This window comes from Artemia franciscana, chromosome 3 (assembly GCF_032884065.1).
Source record: "Artemia franciscana chromosome 3, ASM3288406v1, whole genome shotgun sequence".
Lineage (NCBI taxonomy): Eukaryota > Metazoa > Arthropoda > Branchiopoda > Anostraca > Artemiidae > Artemia > Artemia franciscana.
The window spans coordinates 20,774,378-20,799,016 of NC_088865.1; the positions used below are offsets into that span (position 1 = coordinate 20,774,378).

General features: G+C 35.2%; 2 protein-coding genes across 4 annotated transcripts in view; one reads left to right on the forward strand and one right to left on the reverse strand.

The window, feature by feature from the left end:
* LOC136024998 (carbonic anhydrase-related protein 10-like) overlaps positions 1–19,632 on the forward strand; it is a 76,592-nt gene extending 56,960 nt beyond the window's left edge. For all 3 annotated transcript variants that reach the window (XM_065700617.1, XM_065700619.1, XM_065700618.1), the window contains 4 exons: positions 1,202–1,420; positions 13,496–13,627; positions 16,257–16,299; positions 19,331–19,632. In XM_065700617.1, the coding sequence (XP_065556689.1) occupies positions 1,202–1,420; positions 13,496–13,627; positions 16,257–16,299; positions 19,331–19,353 (417 nt within the window). In that variant the 3' untranslated portion in view covers positions 19,354–19,632. The remainder of the gene's footprint in view (positions 1–1,201; positions 1,421–13,495; positions 13,628–16,256; positions 16,300–19,330) is intronic.
* The window catches only part of LOC136024999 (p53 and DNA damage-regulated protein 1-like), a 43,573-nt gene continuing 29,912 nt past the window's right edge, over positions 10,979–24,639 (reverse strand). Inside the window, exon 3 of the mRNA XM_065700622.1 lies at positions 10,979–10,995. The gene's annotated coding sequence lies outside the window, so the exon portion shown is untranslated. The remainder of the gene's footprint in view (positions 10,996–24,639) is intronic.

The window sequence follows — 24,639 nt, forward strand, 5'->3', positions numbered from 1 at the left end:
ACAAAACTTACGATTTAGTGTAAAGAAGGAGGTATTAACGAGGGTACAAACCCCCTCATATACATAATAAAAATTAAAGAATATAAAAGTTTGTTACGTAAGTTAATTCTAAAGTTACGTATATTTTTTGCTAATAAAAAAACTCGTTAAAATTAAAATTAATAGTTGCCTTTTTATGTAACCGAAAAATGGCATGGCAACTAGGCCTCCTTCCCCATCCCATATTTCTGAAAATCGTATGATCAAAACTAAGAGAAAGCGATTTAGCCAAAAAAGGAATTAATATGCCAATTTCATTTGAATAGTTTACGTGTGGAGAGTCAAAATCAAACATGTATTAATTCAAAAACGTTCAGAAATTACATAAAAAAAACTAGTTTTTTTAACTGAAAGTAAGGAGCGACATTAAAACTTAAAACGAACAGAAATTACTCCGTATATGAAATGGATTGTCCCCTCCGCAATCCCTCGCTCTTTACGCTAAAGTTTGACTCTTTGCCACAATTCTGCTTTTTAAAACAATTAAAAGCTTTAGCGTAAAGAGCGAGGGATTTCGGAGGGGACAATCCATTTCATATACGGAGTAATTTCTGTTCGTTTTAAGTTTTAATGTCGCTCCTTACTTTCAGTTAAAAAAACTAGTTTTTTTTATGTATCTATCGAAGAATTAGCCACCATTCCAGCAATAAAGGACTTCAAATACAGCACTCGACCGTTGCACTTGCTACATTTGGATATCATTGTAACGATAATATACAGGAATATTTAAAAGGGTTTCATCAGTTCTATTACAATTTTTATTTTCTTACTTACGTAAATTAGGCTTCTTGACCGTAACCAAGATCAAACATAAAAGAAAGCATAGAAAATCACATATTTGACCAAACGGTTAAAACAAAAAATGGAAATTGATTAAATAGATTTTGAAACATGAACCACATCAAACATAAAAGAAAGTATAGAAAATCACATATTTGACCAAAGGGTTAAAACAAAAAATGGAAATTGATTAAATCGATTTTGAAACATGAACCTAGTATATAAAGTAAGTTCAAATTTGTACCTTTAGCCCTCTAATTTCTTCTTGTTATATTCAAATATGTTTCCATGTAAAATTTTGTAATCATTTTTTTAGTTGCACATAGTCAAATATGATATTTTTATGAGTTTTAATGAATAAACTTTTATGTTCATTTTATAGATTGGGGAAGTTACAAATCCAGAGCTTCAAACATTCACAGGTGCTCTTAGTCAAATTCCTTACGCTGGTATGTCAGCCGACGTAAGTGTTTCCCTCAGGGGACTCCTACCATCTACTGACCATTTTGTTACATACGAAGGTTCAACAACTCACCCAGGCTGCTGGGAGACAGTTACCTGGATAGTTTTCAATCGACCTATTTATATCACCAAACAAGAGGTAAAAGGTGTGCTAGTTACATTAGAAACACGGCTTTCTTTTTCTATTTTCATGTTTGCTTCTAGGCCTTTCAACCTTAGGATAGAAGTCAATAAACCCTACTCCACAGTAGGATATTCATAGCTTACTTGCAAAACGTCCAGTATTATTAAAAAGCTATATTTTTAATATAGCTTATTCGAACTAATTTAGCTAATTTGAATTATACATTAATATTAATATAGTTTATTCGAACTTATTAAAGCTTCGGAAAGAATTTCTGGTTTATCATGATACTTCTTACAAACTTTACGAAGAATAATGGCCTATTATTGCTCACCATGTTTTTGTTTCCGAGTATCTCAGTCATGCGTTGTTCAATTTGTTTAAATAGAAAGAGGAAAAAAAAGTTGTGCCAATAGAAAGGTGAGAGACAACAATAGAACTGAATCTTTTATCTGACCAAAAAGTTTGTTTCTGAAAAATGGGTTGGATAAAACAAGCATAAACATCATATACGATGTCATATACGCACAGAAGAGCCATGCAAAAGTATAAGTGCAGGAATGCACTTTCAATTATTCTTTGAGATTTCCTCTGAAAGTTTGCTACAGTCTATAAAGCTTTAAATATCTGTGAAGCATCCCTATTTTATAGAGCTTTCCACGTTAGACATTTTGTTTGAGCTCTAAAATCTTTCACAACTGCGTCTTTTGTCAAACATAACCTTTTCTGTTTCTCCTCCAAGTTTCTCTTTGAGACTCCACAAACAAACAAACCTTACTAACCTTACAGTTCATGTCAAATAATAAAAGCATAACTCATGCAAAGGAGTCATTGCATTTGAGCCGTACGATGCGCAGCTCGGGATAACGAAGTATTTAAGAAACGTTTTTGGGAAGGGGAGGGCGCTTTAGCGCAGATCTCCTCTATACTTTGCTCTAAATTGCACATCTAATGTTCTTTTATAAGCAAATACTGTATTGAAGATTAATCGGAAAGAAAACCCTTGGGGCAAGGGCTATAAATAATGCAAGTTGCCATTGGTTACATATGGGTTTGTTATTGGGAAAGAGGGCCACGTTTAATCTTGGATGTTCAAAATGGTTAAGGGTACTAAGGTGAAACTTTAAAACAATACTGAGGGGGACGTTGGACTTAAACAAAGAGCACCATGTGCAAGCAGGTTGTCAAAAAGGAGTTTCTGCAATATATCAAGGAACACCTGAGATAAGGGTATTAAGTTGAAACTTTCAGGGCATGTTGAGGAATATATTGCACTAACCAAGAGACCCTATATGAGTCCAGGTTGCTAAAAGGGCATTTCTTCAATATTGTAGGAATGGGTAAGGGTACTGAATTAATTGAAAGATTCAGATCGCGTTGAGGGGGAGGCTTTAACTAAACCATTACACTAGGGATATTCAGGTCATCTAAAGAGCATATGTCCGATATCTAAGGAACGGCAAAGGATGTCAAGTTTAAACCTTCAGGGAAAGTCGAGCGGTATATCGAAATAATAAAAGAGACACCATGTGAATCCAGGTTGTTAAAAGGACGTATCTGCAGTATATAAGGAATAGCTAAGGAAATTAAGTTGCTAAATCCTTAAGAATGCTCAGGAGGATGTTAAGCTAAATCAAAAGATACTATACACATCCATGTTTTCAAAACGGCGCTTATGCATCCTAATATCTAACAAATACCAAAGGGTATCGAGTTGAAGCTTTCACTGCATGTTGAACTAAATCTAAGACCACTATGCACATCCGTTGTCAAAAGGGTGTATGTGCAATATTTTAGGACAGTTAAGGAAATTACGTTGAATCTTTCAGGGTGTACTGTAGTGGATTTTTAACTGAATAAAAACCAGTGTATGAATCAAAGTTATCAACAGGGCGTATCTGCAATATTTCAGGAACAACTAAGTATATTAGGTTGAAGCTTTCAGGGTATGTTGAACTAAATCAGAACCCAGAAGACACTGTGTGCATTTAGGTTGTCAAAAAGGTATATCTGCAACATCTCGGGAACTGTCCTGAACCTGAAGTTGAAACTTACAGGAAATGTTGAGTAGGGTTTGAAACAAAATCAAAAGATACCGTGTGCATCCTAGTTGTAAAAAAGGCGCATATGCAATATCTCGCGAACGTTTAAGGGCGTCGAGTTGAAAATTTAGGGGATTTTCAACTAGATCAAAAACCAGTATTTGAATCTATTTTGTCTAAACAGCGTATCCGCTATACTTCAGGAAAAGCTAAGTATATTGAGCTGAAATTTGTAGGTCATGTTGATATAAGGCAGAGCACACTGTGGGCTTCAAGGTTGTCCAAAGGGCATATCCGCAACATTCAGGAATGAATTTAGATATTAAGTTGAAACTTTCAGAAAATGTTGAATGGATATTAACTAAGCCAAAAAACACTATGTGTATCGAAGCTGTAAAAGGGAATTATCTGCAATATTCCTGGAAGAGCTAAGAGCATTCAGCTGAAACTCAAGGGCACAGTTGAGGGTGATGATCAAATTATTCAAAAGACACTCAGTGTATCTTGTTTATCAAAACGGCGCATCTATAAGATCTAAGAAACGACTAAGTATACGAATTTAACATTTTTAGTGAATGTTGAGGGGGAGGTTGAACCAAATCAAAAGACAATTTCTGCATCCAAGCTGGCAAAAGAGCATATCTCAGAAAATGTTGATCAAAGGTTGATCAAAGTCCATAGACACTATGTGCACCTAGGTTGTAAAAAGGGCATATCTGCAATTTCAGGCCGTAAAGGACACTTAAATCTGGGTTTCAGAACCAAGGGGACCTCAAGCAGAAGCATATCTTGTTACGTTGTTTCTTGACGTCCTCTTTTTATTAAAAAAAAAAACAAAAAAAACAGAACTCTTTTTAACGGATGAGTTCAAGATTTACTTGTTTAAACAAAATGAACAAAAGTTTTAAAATATTGTTTTCATTAACCAATAGAAAAACAAAGTCAACTTAAAACCAACATAAATTAGTTAAAGCAAAGATTTTCCTCAAAAGAAACTTTTAAAACAAAAGCAAAGAGCGACATTAAACCAAAACAAGCGGAAATAATTAATGAAATATTCAAGCTAACGACTATAAATCACTACTGATGAGTTAATTCACCCAAAACGAACAGAAATTACAATAGAAAATCAGCTTTATTTATTCAATTAATGAAATTATCAGCCAATATTTGTCAATGGTCAAGGTTGTAACATAATGGGTCAGAATTGCTTCACCCCTATAGAAGGCCAAAAATTATTTAGATTATCAATCCATCTATTTGAATAATATAACCCCTATCATCTATCCAAAGTTTATAATACAACTATTATTGAAGTTCCTTCTCAAATAAATAGCAAGCCAGTATCTTCATTTTTGATAGATTTCATTATTTCATTTCAGAATTAATTTTTTATATTACAGACATCCCCCCACCTCAAAAATACTTGTTGAAAGATTACACTTTCTCAAGAAATATTATTCACGATGCACTGTTATCTGAATATTAAACTCGAATGCAAGAAAGAGAGGTTGAAGGAGTGAGTGGTAGCCTCCCTGACACTTAGGAGAGCCTTGATCAAACATTTTGTAGTAAAAAAAAAACTACGTAGAGAATGAGCCTTATCAACAGAAACCGAAACTCACAAAAAATTTTGATTAAAATATACAATATGCAACAAAAAAAAACCACTATACATGCTGATTCTAAATATTCAAAATCTGTTAATTTAATTTTACTTACAAAAAGATTACAAATTTTATAATGTTATAAAAGGGGGTTAAAATTTCCCGAAATGGAGAGTGTAACCTTGATAAAGACTATTAAAAGAAATTCAATATGCATGAGAGCCCTAAAGCCACTATCCAAAAAATTGAAATCTATTACTTTTCCAGAGAAGTTTTTTTTCCACGTGCGTGTTTGTTTTTTCTCCGGGAATGATTATATCACACCAGTAGTCATATATTATCAAAAGAGAGTTCATTCGAATTAGCAAGTAAAGGTTTAATCCCTTTTTTAAATATCAAAAGAGGTCGCGCCAGAACAAAGAGTTGATTTCTGTCCCTTTGCGTCGCAAATAATAACTTCTACGGAAATAGGGATTAAGACTATCGATTGAAAATTCTTGGATTGTATATCAGCTTTTTTGTTCCTCTCAGGGGTGATCGGGTGAAACCAATGGTGCTAGAAGATTAGGAGCGGGTTCATTTAAACGGAAATTAAAACTTCTAGTGTCTTTTTTAAGTGACCAAAAAAAATTGAAAGGCAACTAGCATCCCTCTCCCTCCTTTCTCCCCCCCCCAAAAAAAAAAATCATCCGATCAAAATTTTGAGATGATCATTTTCTTCAACATATTTGAAAGATCTAAAAACTATATCTTTAAGGATAACATGATCCCCCCTAGCCCCATGGGGAAGGGCTTCAAATCATGAAAGTTGCCCATAAGTTAACATATAGTATGGTTTTTGGGAAGTAGACATCTCTCATAGGTCATTGATAGAGCAGTCAATTCCAGATCGAGATGTCACCGGTGCAAACCCGCTTATCTCCTTATTTTTTATAAGGAAGAAAATGAACTTATGACATTGAATTTCAACATAAAGTAATTAAGATCCTTATCAAGCAGTTCGTGGTAAAGCACCGTGAGTAAAAATCGAGTCGGCTTAATAGTAACCGAACTCTAAAATAAAGAATTTGATAACAATAAACACATGAAAAGAATTAAATTTAATACTACCCACCACAAGTTAAGAGCCTTAGAAAATTTGCCATATTTTCAAAAAAAGAGCGAAAACACCCTTAATACGCCGAGCAATCTTACAGACTGTATGAAATCAATGCAGTTTGCAATCTTAATGGCGTAATGGATTAATGATAATCTTTAGACTGTATTGTACCGTGTGTATTAGTTAATTTTTTGCTGATTATGGCACTTGGTAATTACCAAGTGACATATAGCAATCGTAATTTCTGTCCGTCGGTCTGTCTGTCTGTCGGTCCCGGTTTCACTAGTTCGGGCACTTGCGGGCAATTGCAGATTCCAGATAATCATCCTAGCGACGATTTCATCGTCGCTAGGACGACGAAAGTTGGCAGGCGTATCAGTGACCAGACCAGATTAAATTAGAAATAGTCGCTTCCCCGATTCGACCATTCTGGGGGGGGGGGAGAAGCGAGCGAATGAGCTAGTTGAGAATAATTTTATTTGCCAGTAAGACAAATGATTGTTGTTGGAAGGACAGTTAATTTGGAAAAATTAGAAAAAATGAGGTATATTTATCTTGAACGGGTGATCGGATCGTTATGAAATTCGATATTTAGAAGGACCTTGCGTCCAAGAGCTCTTATTTTAAATCCTGATCGGATCCGGTGAATTAGGGGGGAGTTGGAGGGGGAGACCAGAAATCTTCGAAAACGCTTAGAGTAGAGAGATTCGGATGAAACTTGGCGGGAAGAACAAGCACAAGTCCTAGATACGTGATTGACATAACCGAACCGGATCCGCTCTCTTTGTGGGATTTTTTTTGGGGGGGGGATTTCCAGTGCTTTGGCGAGTTTGGTGCTTCTGGATATGCTAGGACGATGAAAATTGGTAGGCGTGTCAGGGACCTGCAGACGTTGACTTGATAACAGTCGTTTCCCATATTTGACATCTGGGGGATTGGAGGGAGGGTAATCGTGAAAATTGAGGTATGTTTATCTTACGAATGGGTGATCGGATCTTAATGAAGCTTGATATATAGATAAATATCATACGTCAGATCCTTCATTTTCAATTCCGATCACATCCGGAGTTATTGGGGGGAGGGTGGAGGGGGGAAACAGAAATCTTAGAAACCGGAAATCTTAGAAACTGGATCAGATCCGATCTCTCGTCACAAGTGCCATAATTAGCTACGGAACTTGCTCACCTCCATGTAGGAAAAATTAATATTAATGTGTTTGAAACAGTTCGTGATAACGAACTGCAAGTAAGGAGCTACGAGCTTCAATAGTAACCGAAACTCTTAAAACATGGTTTTGATAACCATAGATACATTTTTATGCTGATTTAAAATATATATAAAGTTTATCAACCTGGCCTATCCCTGCCCCCAGCATTATTTGAAAAAAGATCAGAACTTAAATTTAAAAAAAACAAGTTTTTCAACGAAAAAACAGTAACAACATTAAAACATTAAAATGAACAGAAATCATTCTGTATATTAGGGAGGCGGGTCCTTCCTTAACCCTTCCTGTTTACGCTGAAGTTCGACTTTTTGCTCTGATTCTTTAGGAAAGACTACTCAAACAGAAATATCGACTTTGTCAATTAGAACGTCGATTTTGTCGACGCTCGGTCTTAATGCCGATCAAATCAATGATGTCGATTTTGAACGAGAAGCATTTAAAAACAAATTAGCAAAATGCACTTTTCAGTACTTTATTGAAAAGAGCGGGGGCTGAGAAAGAGTCAGATCACCTCACACACAGAAAATATTATGTTTGTTAACATTCACTAGAGGAGGCAGCCTCTCTCATATTTAAGAAAATCTTGTTTCATTGATGATATCAAATGCACCAGAACGAGCTTTTCTTTATAGAAAAGTTAAAATTTAGAAAAAAAGCAGAGGGTTGAGGATGGCAGCCTCTCCCTCATATTTAGAACAGCACTGATTAGGATATTGAAAACAAAAAAAAAGTAATGAAATAACCGGGTTTTTTAATGACAGTAAATAGCGACATTGAAACGTTGATGTCAAGGATGGCTGGATCTGCTCCAACCTCCCATTCTTTACACTAGTTTTTGGATTGTTTTTATCTTAATGCTTCACGCATGAATGCTATGATCAAAAACCAACGTTGTAAAAATCTCAATTGTCTTATCGCGACACACTCATTAGTTTGTATTTATTTTTAGCAATAAAATTGTTTGCTCAAATGTCATGAAGGCAACTGGTAAATTTTCTCCTTAACAATTGCCGGGAAGTCTTTTCCCGTCTTTTAGGAAGGGTAACTACTTTTCTGGAAGTTATGACGTTGGTACACTCTAGGATGAGAATTTAAGACATACTTTCTACGAATATTTGTTTACTAAACTGGAGACCTTGAAATATGACAATGTCGAGGTTGGATGGAGCATTTTTATGAAAATGGCAAAATTCTTGGGAGGGTGTAGAGTGGGATGCTTTGAATAGATTGGGCTGAATGATGAGTGTGCGTAGCAGTGTTGGCCTAAGGCGGCTTGGTGCTGCAGTGAGTTGTTAGTAGTAATAGTAAATTGTCAACTGGCTATATTTGTAGCAATCTAGAATACTCCAAAAAAACACATATATCAAACTTTAGCATAAAGGCTGAGAGTTGAGGGGTGGAAATCTCTTTTTTATAAATCATAATTTCCACTTTTATTTTAGCTGTTACTTCATTATTTAATCTCACTTTTTAAAAAAGAATTAATTTTTGGTTTATGGGTAATAGTAACAATTGGATAACGTTTTCTCGCGTTTTGAACATAAGAATTTATTTTGCAACTAGCTTCAACTAAATATAAATTGTTGCCACGGTATTTCAAGCCACTCATCTTTTTTATAGAGTAAGTTGAGAGGATTTTGTCCCCGATCTTGTCACCTTCAGAATTCTAAGACATAATTCTTCATATTCGGGAGTTTGCAAGAATCAAAAAGAAAATTGATTCTCCAAACTGATAAAGCACGAACACATCTGAAGTTATAGACAAGTTCTACCTGAAAATCTTTACAGTTCAGCACGAATGTCAAATGCTGATTATGGATATTTTGTAACAAATTTGTAAGGTGGCATGAAGCTGGGAGTGGTTCGTCACTTCATGGAAAGTCTGTTTTATTACCTTTAAAGGGTCTATATTGTTCATATGCATACCAAGAAAATAAAAAAATAGTTATTTATCCAGGAAAAGATTTTTATATCATGGGCATTTTGATTATTCTGCATAATTCGTCTTCCACTAAATAAGATATATCCTGTAGATGCGTTTTTAAGAACTTGTCAAATGTTGTGGAATAAACTGGACAAAATCAAAAGTCTCTATTCAAGTTTGTACGGGTATCAGTTTTACTAGTCTATAGGATGATGGCCGTATACATACACCTATAATGGACAGAACAGGTCAGTCGGGAAGGTAATTTAGAGAAAATATAACTAAACCATAGGTCCTCTTTTTTTTTATTCTCATTAGAAACATTGAAAACACTACGGTTAAGAGTATAGCCTATATATACCTCTACTTGTGAACTACGCGTATTAACTTTATGACCTGTTTATAGTGTTTAAGATTTTTTTTTTTCCATAAGCAAGCTGTATAGGGTTTTGTCATGAATGAACACAATTGCTCATGGACACTTAGTTGTATTATTTTTTTCTTTTTAAATTTGATCTAGTTTAATCACGAAATAAAGTATCTTTCTATCTTTCTATAGAAAATAGGCTAGAAAGCACCCTAAAAGGACTAACAAATCTACCCATAAGAAATTACCACCAAGAAAGCCATTGTTGATAGTAGCCCTTTTAGCAAACTGGACAATACGAGGGCGTGCCCTAATAAAACGATTAATGAAACTGGACTTAAGCCAAGAATTGGCTTGATATTAAGTTTTGCTAGACGCTTAATTTGAGCGTCTTTGGAAAAGATAAAAAATCTTTTTAAAGATAAAAAAGAGATTTCCCAAGAAAACGTAAAGAGCTATTTTAAACCAGAGACGTACAGAAATGAAGTAAAGCAATAATTTAAAATGAACATAAACCACTATCAGCGAATAAATGAGACCCAAAATAAATAGAAATTACCACGAACAGGAGTGGCTGGCGCCACCTAAGCCTTCTAAAGGCCAGAGCTACATTTCCGCTTTGTTGAAAACAATTTTTATTTTGAGCACAGTGGTTTTTATTTGTCAAAATATCAACAATAAAAAGACAGAAAATAAGAATAATAACCAAAATTACTGAAAAGAACTAGCGAAAGTAGAGTGACCGTTTAGTATATAATGGTATTCATCCCTGTGTTCAACGGGATGTAAGAACGTTCAACGGAAAAATGTTTAAAACGTATTTTGTTTTCACTAGACCGCAAATGACGCTCTGGCCTCTTACAGCTTAGATGGTGTTAGCCTTCTCTCGTTTGTGATAATTTCTATTCGTTTTAGGGTTGACTTGTTCTATGTAATTTCTATTCACTTTGGGTCTCATTTATTCATTGATAGTGGCTTCTGTACATTTAAGCTTTAATTATTAATTAACTTTACTTCTGCTGTTTTCTTTTCTTTAATTAGCTCTTCAATTTTTAGCCTTCTATAGGGCTGAGACCGTCCTAACCCAATTCTATTATAACCCTGAATATAGAAGAAAATTGATCGACCATTTTACTACAAAAGCATTATTTTATTATTTTATATGTTAACTACTTATTTATTTAATTAGATGTATTTTATGCTTATTTAGTGACATCTGCTTTGTTGTTTAAATAAAAAAAAGGTCTTCTAAGAATCAATCCAACTAGATTTGTTTCCGTTGAGGCTCCCATAGTTCTGAAAATCTAATTGAGGTTCTTCCATGGCCTGAAATTCTAAGCAAATAAATAAAAATCCATAAAGAACTAATCCAACCATATTGTTCTTCAAAAATTTACTCTACTTCATAAGACCTCTTTGTGCCCTCCCCCCACTAAAGTCTACTTGCTTCTTCGGTTTAATATTCTCTCGAACTTTCAGTCAGGTGATTTAAGCTGTTAATTTACACCCTTAGACGTATCTGAGAAATTGCAGATACATCTTATTGACAACCTTGATACAAATTGTGTCTTTTGATATAGCTTGACATCCCCCTCATATATATTAAAAAATTAAAGCCACCAGCATATCATGAGATAATGCAGATGCACCGTTTTGACAACCTAGATCCACTTTTGGTACCCTTAGGCGTTCTTGGGATATTATAGATCTGTCTTTTTGACATTCAGGATGCACATAGTGTCTTTTGATTTATTTCAACGCCCCGCCAGCATACCCTAAAGGTTTCGACCTAATGTTTTTAGCTGTTCCTGAGATATTGCAGATTCATCCTCTGGACAATCTGAATGCAACCCATGTCTCAACATCCCTCTCAACTTTATAAGCTCAGTAAATTTTAATGCCCTGAGTTTTCCCTGAGATATTGTAGATACACTATTGACAATCTAGATCCACTTTTGGTACCCTTAACCGTTACTGGGATATTGAAGGTACGTCCTTTTGACAATTTGGACACACATAATGTCTTTTGATTTATTTCAACACTCCCATCAGCATTCCCTGAATGTATCCACTTAATACCTTTAGCTGTTCCTGATATATAGCATGATTCATCCTTTTGAACAACCTGAATGCAACTCGTGTCCGAACATCCCTCTCAACTTCAGAATAAATTTCAATACCCTTAGTCTTCCCTGAGATATTGAAGACACACTATTGACAACCTAGATCTACTTTCGGTACCTCTTGGGATAATATAGATACGTTCCTTTGCCAATTTGGACGCACATAGTGTCTTTTGGTTTATTTCAACACTCCTGTCAGTATTCCCTGAGAGTTTTCGCTTAATACCTTTAGCTGTTCCTGCGATACTGCAGATTCGCCTTTTTGACAACCTTGATACAACCCGTAGACATAGCTCAGCACCCTCCTCAACTTTAGCAGAAAGTTCAATACCCTCAGCCTTCCTTGATATATCGCATATAAACCATTTCGACATCCTAGATGTAATTTTGATGTATTTACCCCAGACACTACTGGGATATTATGGATACGTCCTTTTGACAATCGGGATGCACATAGTGCCTTTTGATTTAGTTCAAAACCCTTTCAACATCCCCCGATATTTTCAAGGCATTTAGATGTTCCTGAGATATTCCAGTTGAAAACCTGAATGCAAAATAGTCTTTTGGTTTAAATCGAAATGCAGTTCATAAGATACTACAGATACGTCCTTTTGACAGCACGAATATAGAGTGTCTTTTGATTTAGTTTACCAAATCCCTCAACAAGCCCTACGAGTTTCAACTAAATATCCTTAGCAGTTCCTGAGATAATGCGATTCGTTGTTTTTACAACCTGGATGCACCTAGTGTCCTTTGATTTAGTTCAATATCCCCTTCAACAATCCTTATCACTTTTAACTTATTCCACTTTTTCGTTCCTGAGATAGTGAAGATACAGTTGTTTGATAGCCTGGATGCACATAGTGTCGTTTGATTTAGTTTAACATCCCCCTCGACGTTCTCTGCAAATTTGGTTTAGTACCTTTAGCCGTTCCTGATATATTGCAGATAGGTCTTTTTACAACCTGGACACGTCCCTCTCAACATCCCCTTAAAGTTTTCCTTCAAAACCCTTATCCTTTTCGGACAACTTGAATAAAACCTGCCCATTTTCTCAGTGATAAAATTTACAAGTAAGCAATGGGCAACCTGCATAATTCATAGCCCTTGTCCCAAGGCGTTGTGTGTGTGTGGGGGGGGGGGTTAAGTCATCCCTAGAGACATATTTTTGGACATTTAGACTATGGTGAACAGATTAGATATCTCAGAATGCTCATCCGATATCTTCAGGGGCTGCGGGGGTAAAGAGGGCAGGAGGATGGCTGGTTGATCTCAAATCAGTTACAATTCCTACAAACGGTACTAGAATATTGAAATTACAATCAAATGAGCCTCCCCAGGAGCTTTCACGATAGCTCCTTCCACATGTAGTCGCCTGATGAAAAGAAAAAAAAATAAATTAAAGCCATGTTGCTTTTTTATTCAGGCAGCACTATTGCGCCACCTATGAAATGTTTACTAAAGAGAACTATAAATTGCATCCATAGAACTACTAACAGAACGCTGTGTTCGGACAACATGTTTTCAAAAAGGCTTGTACCCATGAAAGCACGCAACGATCGGAAACCAATATGGAATAAAGTTTGACAAAGCAATATAATATGCTGACTGCTAAATATACACAAAAATTGATTCAAATAAGTAAGATTCCAAATCTTAGGACGGGTGTCGTAAATTGTAATCCTGACAAATTTATATTTCAGCTTTCTTCCCTTCGTTCCCTGAACTCAGGAAATGCTACTAATCCGAAAGGAGCGATAGCTGGCAATATCCGTCCACTTCAGAGACTTAATTCCAGAACAGTTAGAACAAATATTGATTTTCATTCTGCAAAGGTAAGTACTCGTGATTTCTGTTTTGCTTTATTCTTTTTCTACGATTGACACTTAACTGATGAGTCATTTTATCAAGATATTCTACACTGACTATTTTAGATTTATAAATACATTTAATAGCACACCTTCATTTTAAAATGGTAGGTATAATAATTGTTGGTTTTCTTCAGTTGAAGTAAACTAATACAGTCCCAACCATATCAGGGTAGGGGTCTTTTGTGAGAAGATTCATTAACATTTTCATAGGAAAGTGGAAAGAGAAGTGAGTTTATTATATTTTATTCTTCTCATAGAGCTTATTGTTCAATGACAATTTTTTTTTGTTAGTGGTGTTTTATTTTTTTAGGGGGTGGCCGGATTGATCAAGACACCAAACGAAATGCAGAAGTCTGTCAGAACAACAACAATTAATTTCAATTTCAGGGTGCCATTTCAATAGCAAAAGAGATCAAACAACAATAAATGGTGTTTGGGGAGAATGGATGAACATCTTTCCAATAGAGACGAACACAAAACAGTCAGACACTTAATATACAAAAGATAGGTTTTTCCCACCAAAGTCAACAAGATAATGAAAAACTGAAACATACAGAGTTTATCTTAAACAGGGGAAGGGCCTCATCTATCAACTCCCTTCTTTTTATGCATTTAATATTTAACTCGCACTTTGCTGCAAACGATAAATATATATGCATATATATATATATATCTATATATATAAAAATAAGTTGTCTGTCTGTCTGTCTGTGGATCAGGTGACGTCATGTTTCTGTGTCGGCTGACGTCATGAAATTAGTTGTCGTCATTTTTGTTATGACGATGCTTAGTATATTGTAAAACACATTAATTTGGTTAATAATATACCATTTAAAACACCAAAATGAACATGCTGGAGTAGTCACTCGGTGAGAGAGGGTGTCAGAACGGAGAATGAAGGTCCCAGGTTCAAATCCTGGTTAGGCTAAAAAAGGTAATAAACTAAAAACTAAAAAAAAAACTGAAAAAACTAAAAAAAGGCAAAAACTACAAAAAAAACTAAAAACTAATAAAAAAAAATAAAAAGGCTAAAAAACTAAAAAAACTAAAAAAACTAAAAAAAGGTAAAAAACTAAGAAAAATAAAAACTAAAAAAAAACTAAAAAAAAGGAAAAAACTGAAAAATAGAAGAGAAAAAGAAAACTAATAAAATTAAGAATAAAAATAAAAAAAAATAAAAAAGATAAAAACTAAAAAAAAAGTAAAAAGAAAAAACGAAAAAAAACTAAAAAAGCTAAAAAAAAAGGTAAAAACCAATAAAAAACTAAAAAGAAAAAAAGGAAAAAAAACTAAAAAAAATGTTCATCTAAAAGACAAAAAAAAACTAAAAAAGGTAAGAACTAAAAAAGAAAAAAATAAATGACGACACTCAAAGAGAAAGCGACCGGGACAAAAGGAATGTTCGATTAGCAATCAACAAAGCACCGGGACACAGGGAGTATAAATGACGACCAGGACATAAGTAAAAAAAAAAACTAAAAAAACTAAAAAGAAGGTAAAAACTACAAAAAAAACTAAAAAGAAAAAAAAACTAAAAACTAATAAAAAAACTAAAAAATCTAAAAATCTAAATAAACTAAAAAAGAAAAAAAATAAAAAAGGAAAAAAATAAAGGAGAAAAACAAAACTAAAAAACGAATGTATATACAGACCGGGACACCGGGATACAAATGACGACCGGGACACAGGGAATATAAATGAACCAAACAAAATAAACTAAGCAGAGGAATCCATGGACAAGCAAGAAAGTAGTTAGACAATATAAACAATCATAAGCTAAATAACAAAAAATATTTTGAAACAATCACTTTATTCCAAAGTGCTGATCATTGAGTAAGGTTTATTAGAAATTTACCAATGGTCCCTATTGGTTTTGCCGATTTAGATTTCCTAACCCAGGCATAGTTTCTTCCACTGTCTAATCTTAATTATATCCAGCAAAATACAAATCATGTGCTTGGGCAATATAACATTCCCCGCAGTGTTGAAAATAGTGATTAAGAACACCAGCCTTACAGAAATATGGCGACAAGTAATAAAATGCTTGAAGGCCTTTTCACATTGTGTTACAGACAGGACGAGCTATCAAAGATGTACCTGGTGGTGTGCCGCTCGCCTTGCATTATGTTGTGTGTTCAGTAAAGATTTTAAGTTTAGCAAACAATTCAACTATTTTTGTCGTCCCTCGTTGCAAAAATAATCTCATTAACAGATAAATAAACTGGCTATTAGATGCAGACAGGTCTATCGGGGATTAACAAATAGTCATTCAGCTTCAGTAACAATCCAAAGGAAATCATTTAAATTTCCCTGGAAGAGGAAATTTTTTCTAATAAATCACAAAGCTGCAAAAACTTAAAATTCTGGCGTAACTTTACTTCATACCTAGCGGAAACCTGCCATTTTGACAATTTGACACTTACGAAATGTTAGTTTGTTCAAACTAAAAAGAGGAAAAAACAAAATAACATAGCAGTTTTTTATAGCATAGAGTAGCAGAGCTTCTTATTGCTGCAAAATACAAACCTGATCAAACTTTAAAAAAAAATTACATAAGTAAAGTTACATTTCTAAGCCGAATTTTATGTTGCAGGAAAAAGGTTGTCCTACTATGAAATATGAAACTTCGTATAAAGGTAAGTAATAATAATTTATTAATTATCTACAAAAGTCTAAAGCTTCTAGATAGTTAATTCGATTTTCTTCTGTTCTGATATTTATGTGGTATCCGAAAAATATTGAATAATATCCATAATAATACGCCTAATACAGATTGAGAAACCATTTTAGTGGCCGGGTTTCTCTCTCTCTCTCTCTCTCTCTCTCTCTCTCTCTCTCTCTCTCTCTCTCTCTTTCTTTCTTTCTTTCTCTCTCTCACTCTCTCTACCACCCTCTCTCCCTCTCACGTTCTCTGTCTATCTCTATCTATTTCTCTCTAACAACATATTTAGAGGGTCAATCTCACTTATACTCACGGAAACGATGGTTTTAAAGATGGATTGGAAAGAAAATATGTTCTTGTTCTAAAATTTGTATGGAGGGTATATGAACTACCAATTAATCCTTTCGCCCCTTTGACGCCCCAAAATATATCTTCAAATAATTGTAAATTCCTCATCCTCGTCTGTAACCAAGACCCTGGAAATAAAGATGCATCCTGTCAATTAATAGCCAGTACTCCCTGTTAAAATTCTTAATTCTGTTGATGGGTTGTAGGAAGTGCGGGTACATGAGCTACCTATTCCCAGCAGTTTAAGGCCAATGCCGGCCGGTACATATACCACTCTTCCCACTCTCTTCTGCACATTCCAATGCATTTGCTGAATTAACCCCTTTTTTATTGTCTTCATTGTGCTTTAATGATCACTAATCAATTCGTCTCTTCTTTAAGATATCAATAGATACCTTAAATATCTTTCTATCATTGTGCCAAGGCAGGTTAGAATTCAGGATTGCAGTGTAGGTATATGGTACAGTCGTGTAGCAGAGGCACTTGAGGGAAATAGTCTCCACACTCAGTGGCTGACAATCAAATAAGACAAAGACATGCTGGTGCTGGATAGCTTCATCAGTTGAGAAGCAGACACGGCATGGAGGGAAAATGATGTAACTTCCAATTAAATAACAAATTCTTGAGAAGAATGGCACCTGATTCCAGACGGTAATACAGCGCTGTATATAATCTAGTATGAAAGGGGGATAAAATCAATTTACTGTGATTAACATTAGATCTTTGCCTAGTAATACATCGTGAATTGAGGTCAGAGGGAGGACTTGGGTTAAACAAAGAAGCCTTAGCTGCTAGTAAATCAGCAGTATCATTATGCTTGATGCCTTTATGACTTGGAACATGTTGAAGTAAATCTGGTTACCTTTGGCGTGAATCAAAGTTTTATGCTGATTCGAAATATATCAAGTTCATTAAGGATAATGTTACCCACAAAAAGTCACAGGCCTGAGAAAAATTTGCCCAATCTTTGAAGAAGAGGAAAAACACCCCCAAAATGTCAAGCGATCTTAACAAAAATAAAACCAGCATATTGAGCATATTAGAGAACCCTATAATAGAGGTTTCAAGCTCCTATAAAAAAATGAGGAATGTATTTTTTTTTTCTTTGCCAGCAGGAAGGTTTGCCAGAAACACGGATATTTGTTCATTTTTTGTTCATTTTTTTTCCAGGGGTAATCGTAAAATTGTTGATCCTAGCATATCAGTGATTTGATTGGAAATCAAAAGTTGTAGTGCGCTTTTTAAGTGACCAAAAATATTGCAGGGCATATCCCTCCCACGCCCCCTTTTTCTCCTAAGTCTTTCGACCAAAATTTTGAGATAGCCATTTTGTTCAATATAGTTGAAAGATCCAATAGCTATGCCTGTGGCGATACCATGACCCCGCATAAATTATGGGGAAAGAGCTGTAAGTTGCGAAATTTACCCATTGTTTACATTTAGTATTTGTTACTCAGAAGTATACAGACATTTTTATTGGGGGGGGGGGGGAAATTTTATTCTTTGGAATATTTTCCACTGTGATAATTTTCTATGGGGAGGGAAGTTTCCAGGGGTGGCCTTTCTAGGAGAAATTTTTGCACCGGAAGAATTTGCTGGGATTCCTATGCAGAACTGTTTTGTTTTTTTATTTGTCTTGCTTTGTCTTTACTGACTAAATTTAATATGTGGAGACATTCCAGGGGAAGTTTTCAGCGGGATTTAAACTTTCTTGAGCATTTTTTCAAAGGGTGGGGACATTTTCCAGGGAAGAAATTCTCCATGTGTGAATTTTCAGCGGAAGCAACTTTCCACTGAGGTTGAGGGGATTTTCGGGAAAAATTTTCCACGGATGGGGGATTTTCAACAAGGTCCGGGGAGAATTTTCCGGGAGGGAGGATATCTTACAAGGGAGGAGCTTTACTTCGAGGAATTTTCTGTGGGGAGGGAATTTTCCATGTAGGGGAGCTGGATTTCCTGGCATCATTTGAAAATCGATAAGACATTAAATAAAAAATACAGTTTTTTCAGCTGAAAGTAAGAAGCAGCATTAAAACTAATCCCCTCATATACGAAACAATTTCTGTTCGTTTTAAGTTTTAATGCTGCTCCTTACTTTAAGTTAAAAAAAGATTTCTTTTTATTTATTTAATCATCTACAGTATATAAGTCTAAGACAGTTTTACTTTCCCATGCGGTATCATATCCTCCCAGTGCCCTTGCAGGCTTGCCAAGCTACTGATTCGAAAGCAGACCATTTTTCAACATCACTTCCAACCTTATTGGCAACAATGTTATCACTATATATAGCACCTAATTGCTTTAACGTTTTAGCACTTAAGGCTTTGGGCACGGATAGTACTGTAAATTTGTTTTCGAAATATGGTGGCTATGAAGTAATAAACACAATTTTTGGTATACGGAAGTGATTTTAGCAATCACTAGTGATTATTCACCTAGTGATTAAAAATGTCGTCCTGGTAAGTTTAGCACATTCTCAAAATGTTCCACCCAGCTCTCTTCAATTCTTTTCTTTTCATTCATTGTGGCACCGTTCTTATTTTTAACTAGAACAATTCCAGATTGACAACTCCCTCCCAATTTATTAACATACCAGTGCAATGCTTTACTATTATGCTGAGTGGCCACAATTTAACACAATTATTTCTCTTTTTCAGCCACGAGGTCCAGTTTTCCTTGAAGTCATTTTGACTCGCTGTATGAAAGAAGGCTCAAAATAAATTACATCAAGAACTTTCTTAGTAATTTAGTGAAGTTACCAGATGTGCTCTGAAGCAGTGTTAAACTGGATTCTCAATGATAAAATTAAATAGTAGAGCAAATTTTACGTAATTATATGGTTAATCCGTTTTACACAAACAGAAGAACATGCTTAACGTACGGAACGTCGAAAATTCATTTCTTACGTGTTTTTTTTTGTACAGAACTTCGCAGAATAATATAAATCCAACGACCCCAACCTGTTTGTTGCTATCAAAACTCTTTTTTAATGGTAAAAGAATATTTAAAGAAAGTTAAAATTGACATGGGTAAAATCCAAATTTACTCTAGAAACGAAAATCACAGCAATCTTTTTGTTTTGCAGGAAATTTGAGCGAAAAAAAAATATTAAAAATAAATAAATAAACGTTAGAAGTATATTTGCCTCTCATGGGTACATCTGAACAGTATATGTCAGACAAGTCATATTGTTAAATGTTTTTTCTTTTTCCTGCAAAATGGATAGGTTGCCGTGTATTGATTTTCCTTAATCTGTTTCAAGCTCTTAACGACAGTTTTTAGTAGAAAATATTTTAGATTTGTAGTTGTTTTTTTTACCGATAGGACAATACATTATCATACTAGAAAAAAACATCTACAAAACAAGAATAATGAATTTTTGCTTACTTCCTTCTTATTTTTGTGTTTGTTGGTTTGGAGACGCTTATCTCCCTGCAATTTTTGCAATATTGCCAAGCAGAGATCAATTCACTTTGCCATCACAGGGTTTCATACTTACTTTAACACATTCAATAGGCCTAATGATTTCAGAAAAAAGAAAAAGAAATAGACAGCAAGGCGCTAATGAAGTAAATGTGTGAGAAGATAGTATTCTCGGTCATATTTTGTCGATCCCTTCAATCCCCCTGTGTCTATGCGCAAAATTGTAAATTTAACATTACAAATGTTACATAAAAATATCTAATCTAATACTTTAATAATAATAGTTAAAAATAACTATTTATCTAACATTTTATATAACTACCAAGTTATATAAAACTAGTTTTCATATGTTTATAAAAACTATCAAATATTCAATGCATAAAAATTTGCGACAATCTATTGTATGTTTGATTATTCTTGATAATTTCTTTAAGAAGAGAGGATAGTTCAGAATGTCAACGAGATGAAACGAGGCTGATAATCTAATTAGTTGGAATAATCTGTGCTAATGATCTCATTAAATCATCTTGAAAAATGCGTTGCCAATAAGATAGTAAATTTGCTATGAATTGCAGAACAAAAGAGAAAAAATTCTCTGACACCAGTGTTTATCATGTACAACACAATATACTGTTTTATCTGTTATATACCATTTTATATCCTAGTACCACATCCAGCCTTCATGATTGGTTAGTTTATTGGTGGGGTTTATTTGTTAATATTCTATTTAGTTAAATAAACTTATAAGTAACAAGATAATATATTAGCTTACGTAGGCATTATTGGTGCTGAATATGGTTGTATACTAACTGTGAAGCAGCATATAGCAAACTAGAGAAAAAAAAATAGTTCATCGCGGTAATTTTTTTTTTTTCTTTTCTTCATTATAATTAGAAAGTTTTAAGTTTTACATTGTTTTTTCATTTTTATTACTTTTTTTGCAACCTAGTAAAGAGCGAACTACGGCCCATTGTTACAAAAAATTTAAAATGCGTGTTAAAAAACAGTCTTGTGAGAAAAAATCAGCCATTTCTAGTTGATTCAGAAATGGTAACTATTATTTTGATTAATATTAAATGCAAAATGTTCTTTTGAAAACAACTTTTGAGGAATTTTGAAAAAGAGCCTTCAAATTTTTTTTATTATTTTGAAAAAGAGCATTCGAAACCGTTCGAAAATGGTATCAGAACAAAACGAAAATGCAAACCACTGGAATCGCATTTATCGAGAACTTCATACAGGAAACCTCAGTTGCTAACCTTGAACAACAATGGACATCCCTTTTTATGGCGCTTGGTATTCACCAAGTGACATATAGCGATCGCAAATTCTGTCGGTCTGTCTGTCCCGGTTTTACTAGTTTAGGCACTTCCAGATAAGCTAGGACGATGAAATTTGGCAGGCGTATCAGGAACAAGATCAGATTAAATGAGAAATAGTCGTTTCCCCAATTTGACCATCTGGGGGGGGAGACGGTTAATTCGGAAAAATTAGAAAAAATTAAGTGTTTTTAACTTACGAACGGGTGATCCGATCTTAATGAAATTTGATATTTAGATTGATATTGTGTCTCAGAACTCTTATTTTAAATCCCGACCGGATCTGGTGACTTTGGGGGGAGTTGGAGAGGGGGAACCTAAAATATTGGAAAACGCTTAGAGTGGAGGGATCAGGATGAAACTTGGTAGGAAAAATGAGCTCAAGTCTTAGATACGTGATTGACATAACCAGAACGGACCTGCTCTCTTTGGGGAAGTTTGGGGAGGGGGAAGCGTTAATTCTGAAAAATTAGAGAAATGAGGTATTTTTAACTTACAAAGGAGTGATCGGATCTTAATTAAATTTCATATTTGGAAGGACCTCATAACTCAGATCTCTCATTTTAAATCCCTACCATATCCAGTGTCATTGGGGGAGTTGGGGAGGGGGAGAAATCTTTGAAAACGCTTAAAGCGGAAAGGTTAGGATGAAACTTGGTGGAAAGAATAAGAACAAGTCCAAGATACATGACTGACATAACCGGACCGGATCCGCTCTCTTTGGAGGAATTGGGGGGAGGGGAGTAATTCAGAAAAGTTAGAAAAAATGAGGTATTTTTAACCTACGAACGGGTGATCAGATCTCAATGAAATTTGATATTTAGAAGGATCTTGTACTTTAGAGCTCTCATTTTAAATCTCAAATAGATCTGGTGACATTGGGGGGAGTGGAAGGGGGAAACCGGAAATCTTAGAAAACGTGAAAATTGAAGTATCTTTATCTTACGAATGTGTGATCGGATCTTAATGAAATTTGATATATAGAAAGATCTTATTTGTCAGATGCTCCATTTTCAATTCGAATCGGATCCGGGGACATAAGAGGTTGGAGGGGGGGATACAGAAATCTTGGAAACCGGAAATCTTGGAAAACGCTTCGAGTGGAGAGATCGGGATGAAACTTGATTGGGATAATAAACACAAGTTCTAGATAAGTTTGACATAACCGGAACGGATCTGCTCTCTTTGGTGGAGTTGGGGGGATTTCCAGTTCTTTGGCGAGTTCGGTGCTTCTGGACGTGCTAGGACGATGATAATTGGCAGAAGTTCAGGGACAAGCACAAATTGACTTGATAACAATCGTTTCCCCGACTCGACTTACTGGGAAGGGGGGAGGCTGGAGGGAGAGGAAAAACTGCAAAAATTAGAGGTATTTTTAACTTACGAATGGGTGATCGGATCTTAATCAAATTTGATATTTTGAAGGACCTTGTGTCTCAGAGCTCTTATTTTGAATTCCGATCGTATCCGCTGATACTGGGGGAGCTGGAGGGGGAAACGGGATATCTTGGGAAACGCTTAGAGTGGAGCAATCGGGATGAAACTTGGTGGGAAGAATAAGTACAAGTCCTAGATACGTGATTGACATACTGTCTTTGGGGGAGTTGGGGGGGGGGTGTTAATTCGGAAAAATTAGAAAAATCGAGGTATTTTTAACTTAAGAACAGGTCACCGGATCTTAATGAAATTTGATATTTAGAAGGAACTCATATCTCGGAGCTCTTATTTAAATCCCGACCAGATCTGGTGACATTGGGGGGGGGAGTCGGAGGGGAAAAACGGAAATCTTGGAAAATGCTTAGAGTGGAGAGATTGGGATGAAACTTGGTGGGTAGAATAAGCAAATGTCCTAGATACGTGATTGACGTAACCGGACTAGACCCACTCTCTTTGGGGGAGTTAGGGGGGTCCATTGCTTTGTTGAGTTCGGTGCTTCTGGACATGCTAGGACGATGTCAATTGGTAGACGTGTCAGAGACCTGCACAAATTGACTTGATAAAGTTCTTTTCCCTGATTCGATCATCTGGCTGGCTGAAGGGAGAGAAAAATTAGAAAAGATAAGATTTTTTAACTTACGAGTGGGTGATCGGATCTTAATGAATTTGGATATTTAGAAGGACCTCGTATCTCAGAGCTCTTATTTTAAATCCCAACCGGTATTAAGCCTCTGATTTTCCTTTTAAATCAAACTGTTGATTCTTAGAATTTCGTTAGAGCACATGCAATATGAGCTCTTGGCTCTTCCGACCTCGTCAAAAGTGCCATACGAGCTCCTAGCTCTTGTTTTCATGGGTAGCAGTGATGTGACCTTTTTTCTGTTTTTTTTTTCTTCGCCACTAGCAGGGTACAGCAGGATTATACCGAGCTGTTTAAGGGCTCATTTTAAAGATAATTTTCATACATAATCGCTTTTTTTTTATAAATTTGACTTGATAAAGCCCTCATAAAGTGGCACGTGGCACCCTAATGCAATTTAGGTGTCATTTCTGGGTGGAAGTGCAACTTGGGGGAAGGCTGGGTGGAGGACCGTAGCACCATATAGAGCTATTTAAAGCGTCATTTTAAAGCGAAGTTTTATATCTATTCGTTTCATATAAATTTGACTTAATAACGCCATCATGAAGTGACATATGACATCCAGACAGTACACTTTGGTTGTCATTTCCAGAATACACAGGCTGGGAAGAAAGAAAAGGGTACTATCACAATCTCCACGGTTTAAACGATTGCACTGAGCTTTACAATCCTCTCTCTTTTATGTCCCTCCTTCCCAGCTCCCTTAACATTATTCAAAAATCATCTACCTACCAGCAGAACTAGAAAGTTACTGCAACACGACTGAGGATTGTTTAAGGGCTCATTTAACAGGTGAATTTTATATCTAATCCTTTTTTATAAAGTTGACTTGATAACATCATCATAAAATGCGATATGACACTCAAAATTGCATTTTGGGCTGTTTTTCAATTTTCTTTTAAATGAAAAAAAGAAATTCTCTCAAAACTAGGACAGGGTAAAAACTAGGAGGAAAAATTGCCTCCGATAGAACTAGCGCGTAGGAAGCATATTAGGTTTATAGTGAAAAAGAGAATTAAAAAGCCGCGTCGAACAGCGATAAAATTTTGAGGTCTAGGTTAACTTATTGTCTTAAATTTCTGGGTTGTAATAGGCTAAACGCCGTGATTTGAAAAAGCAAATAGTACAAAGAAGCCTTATTTATGAC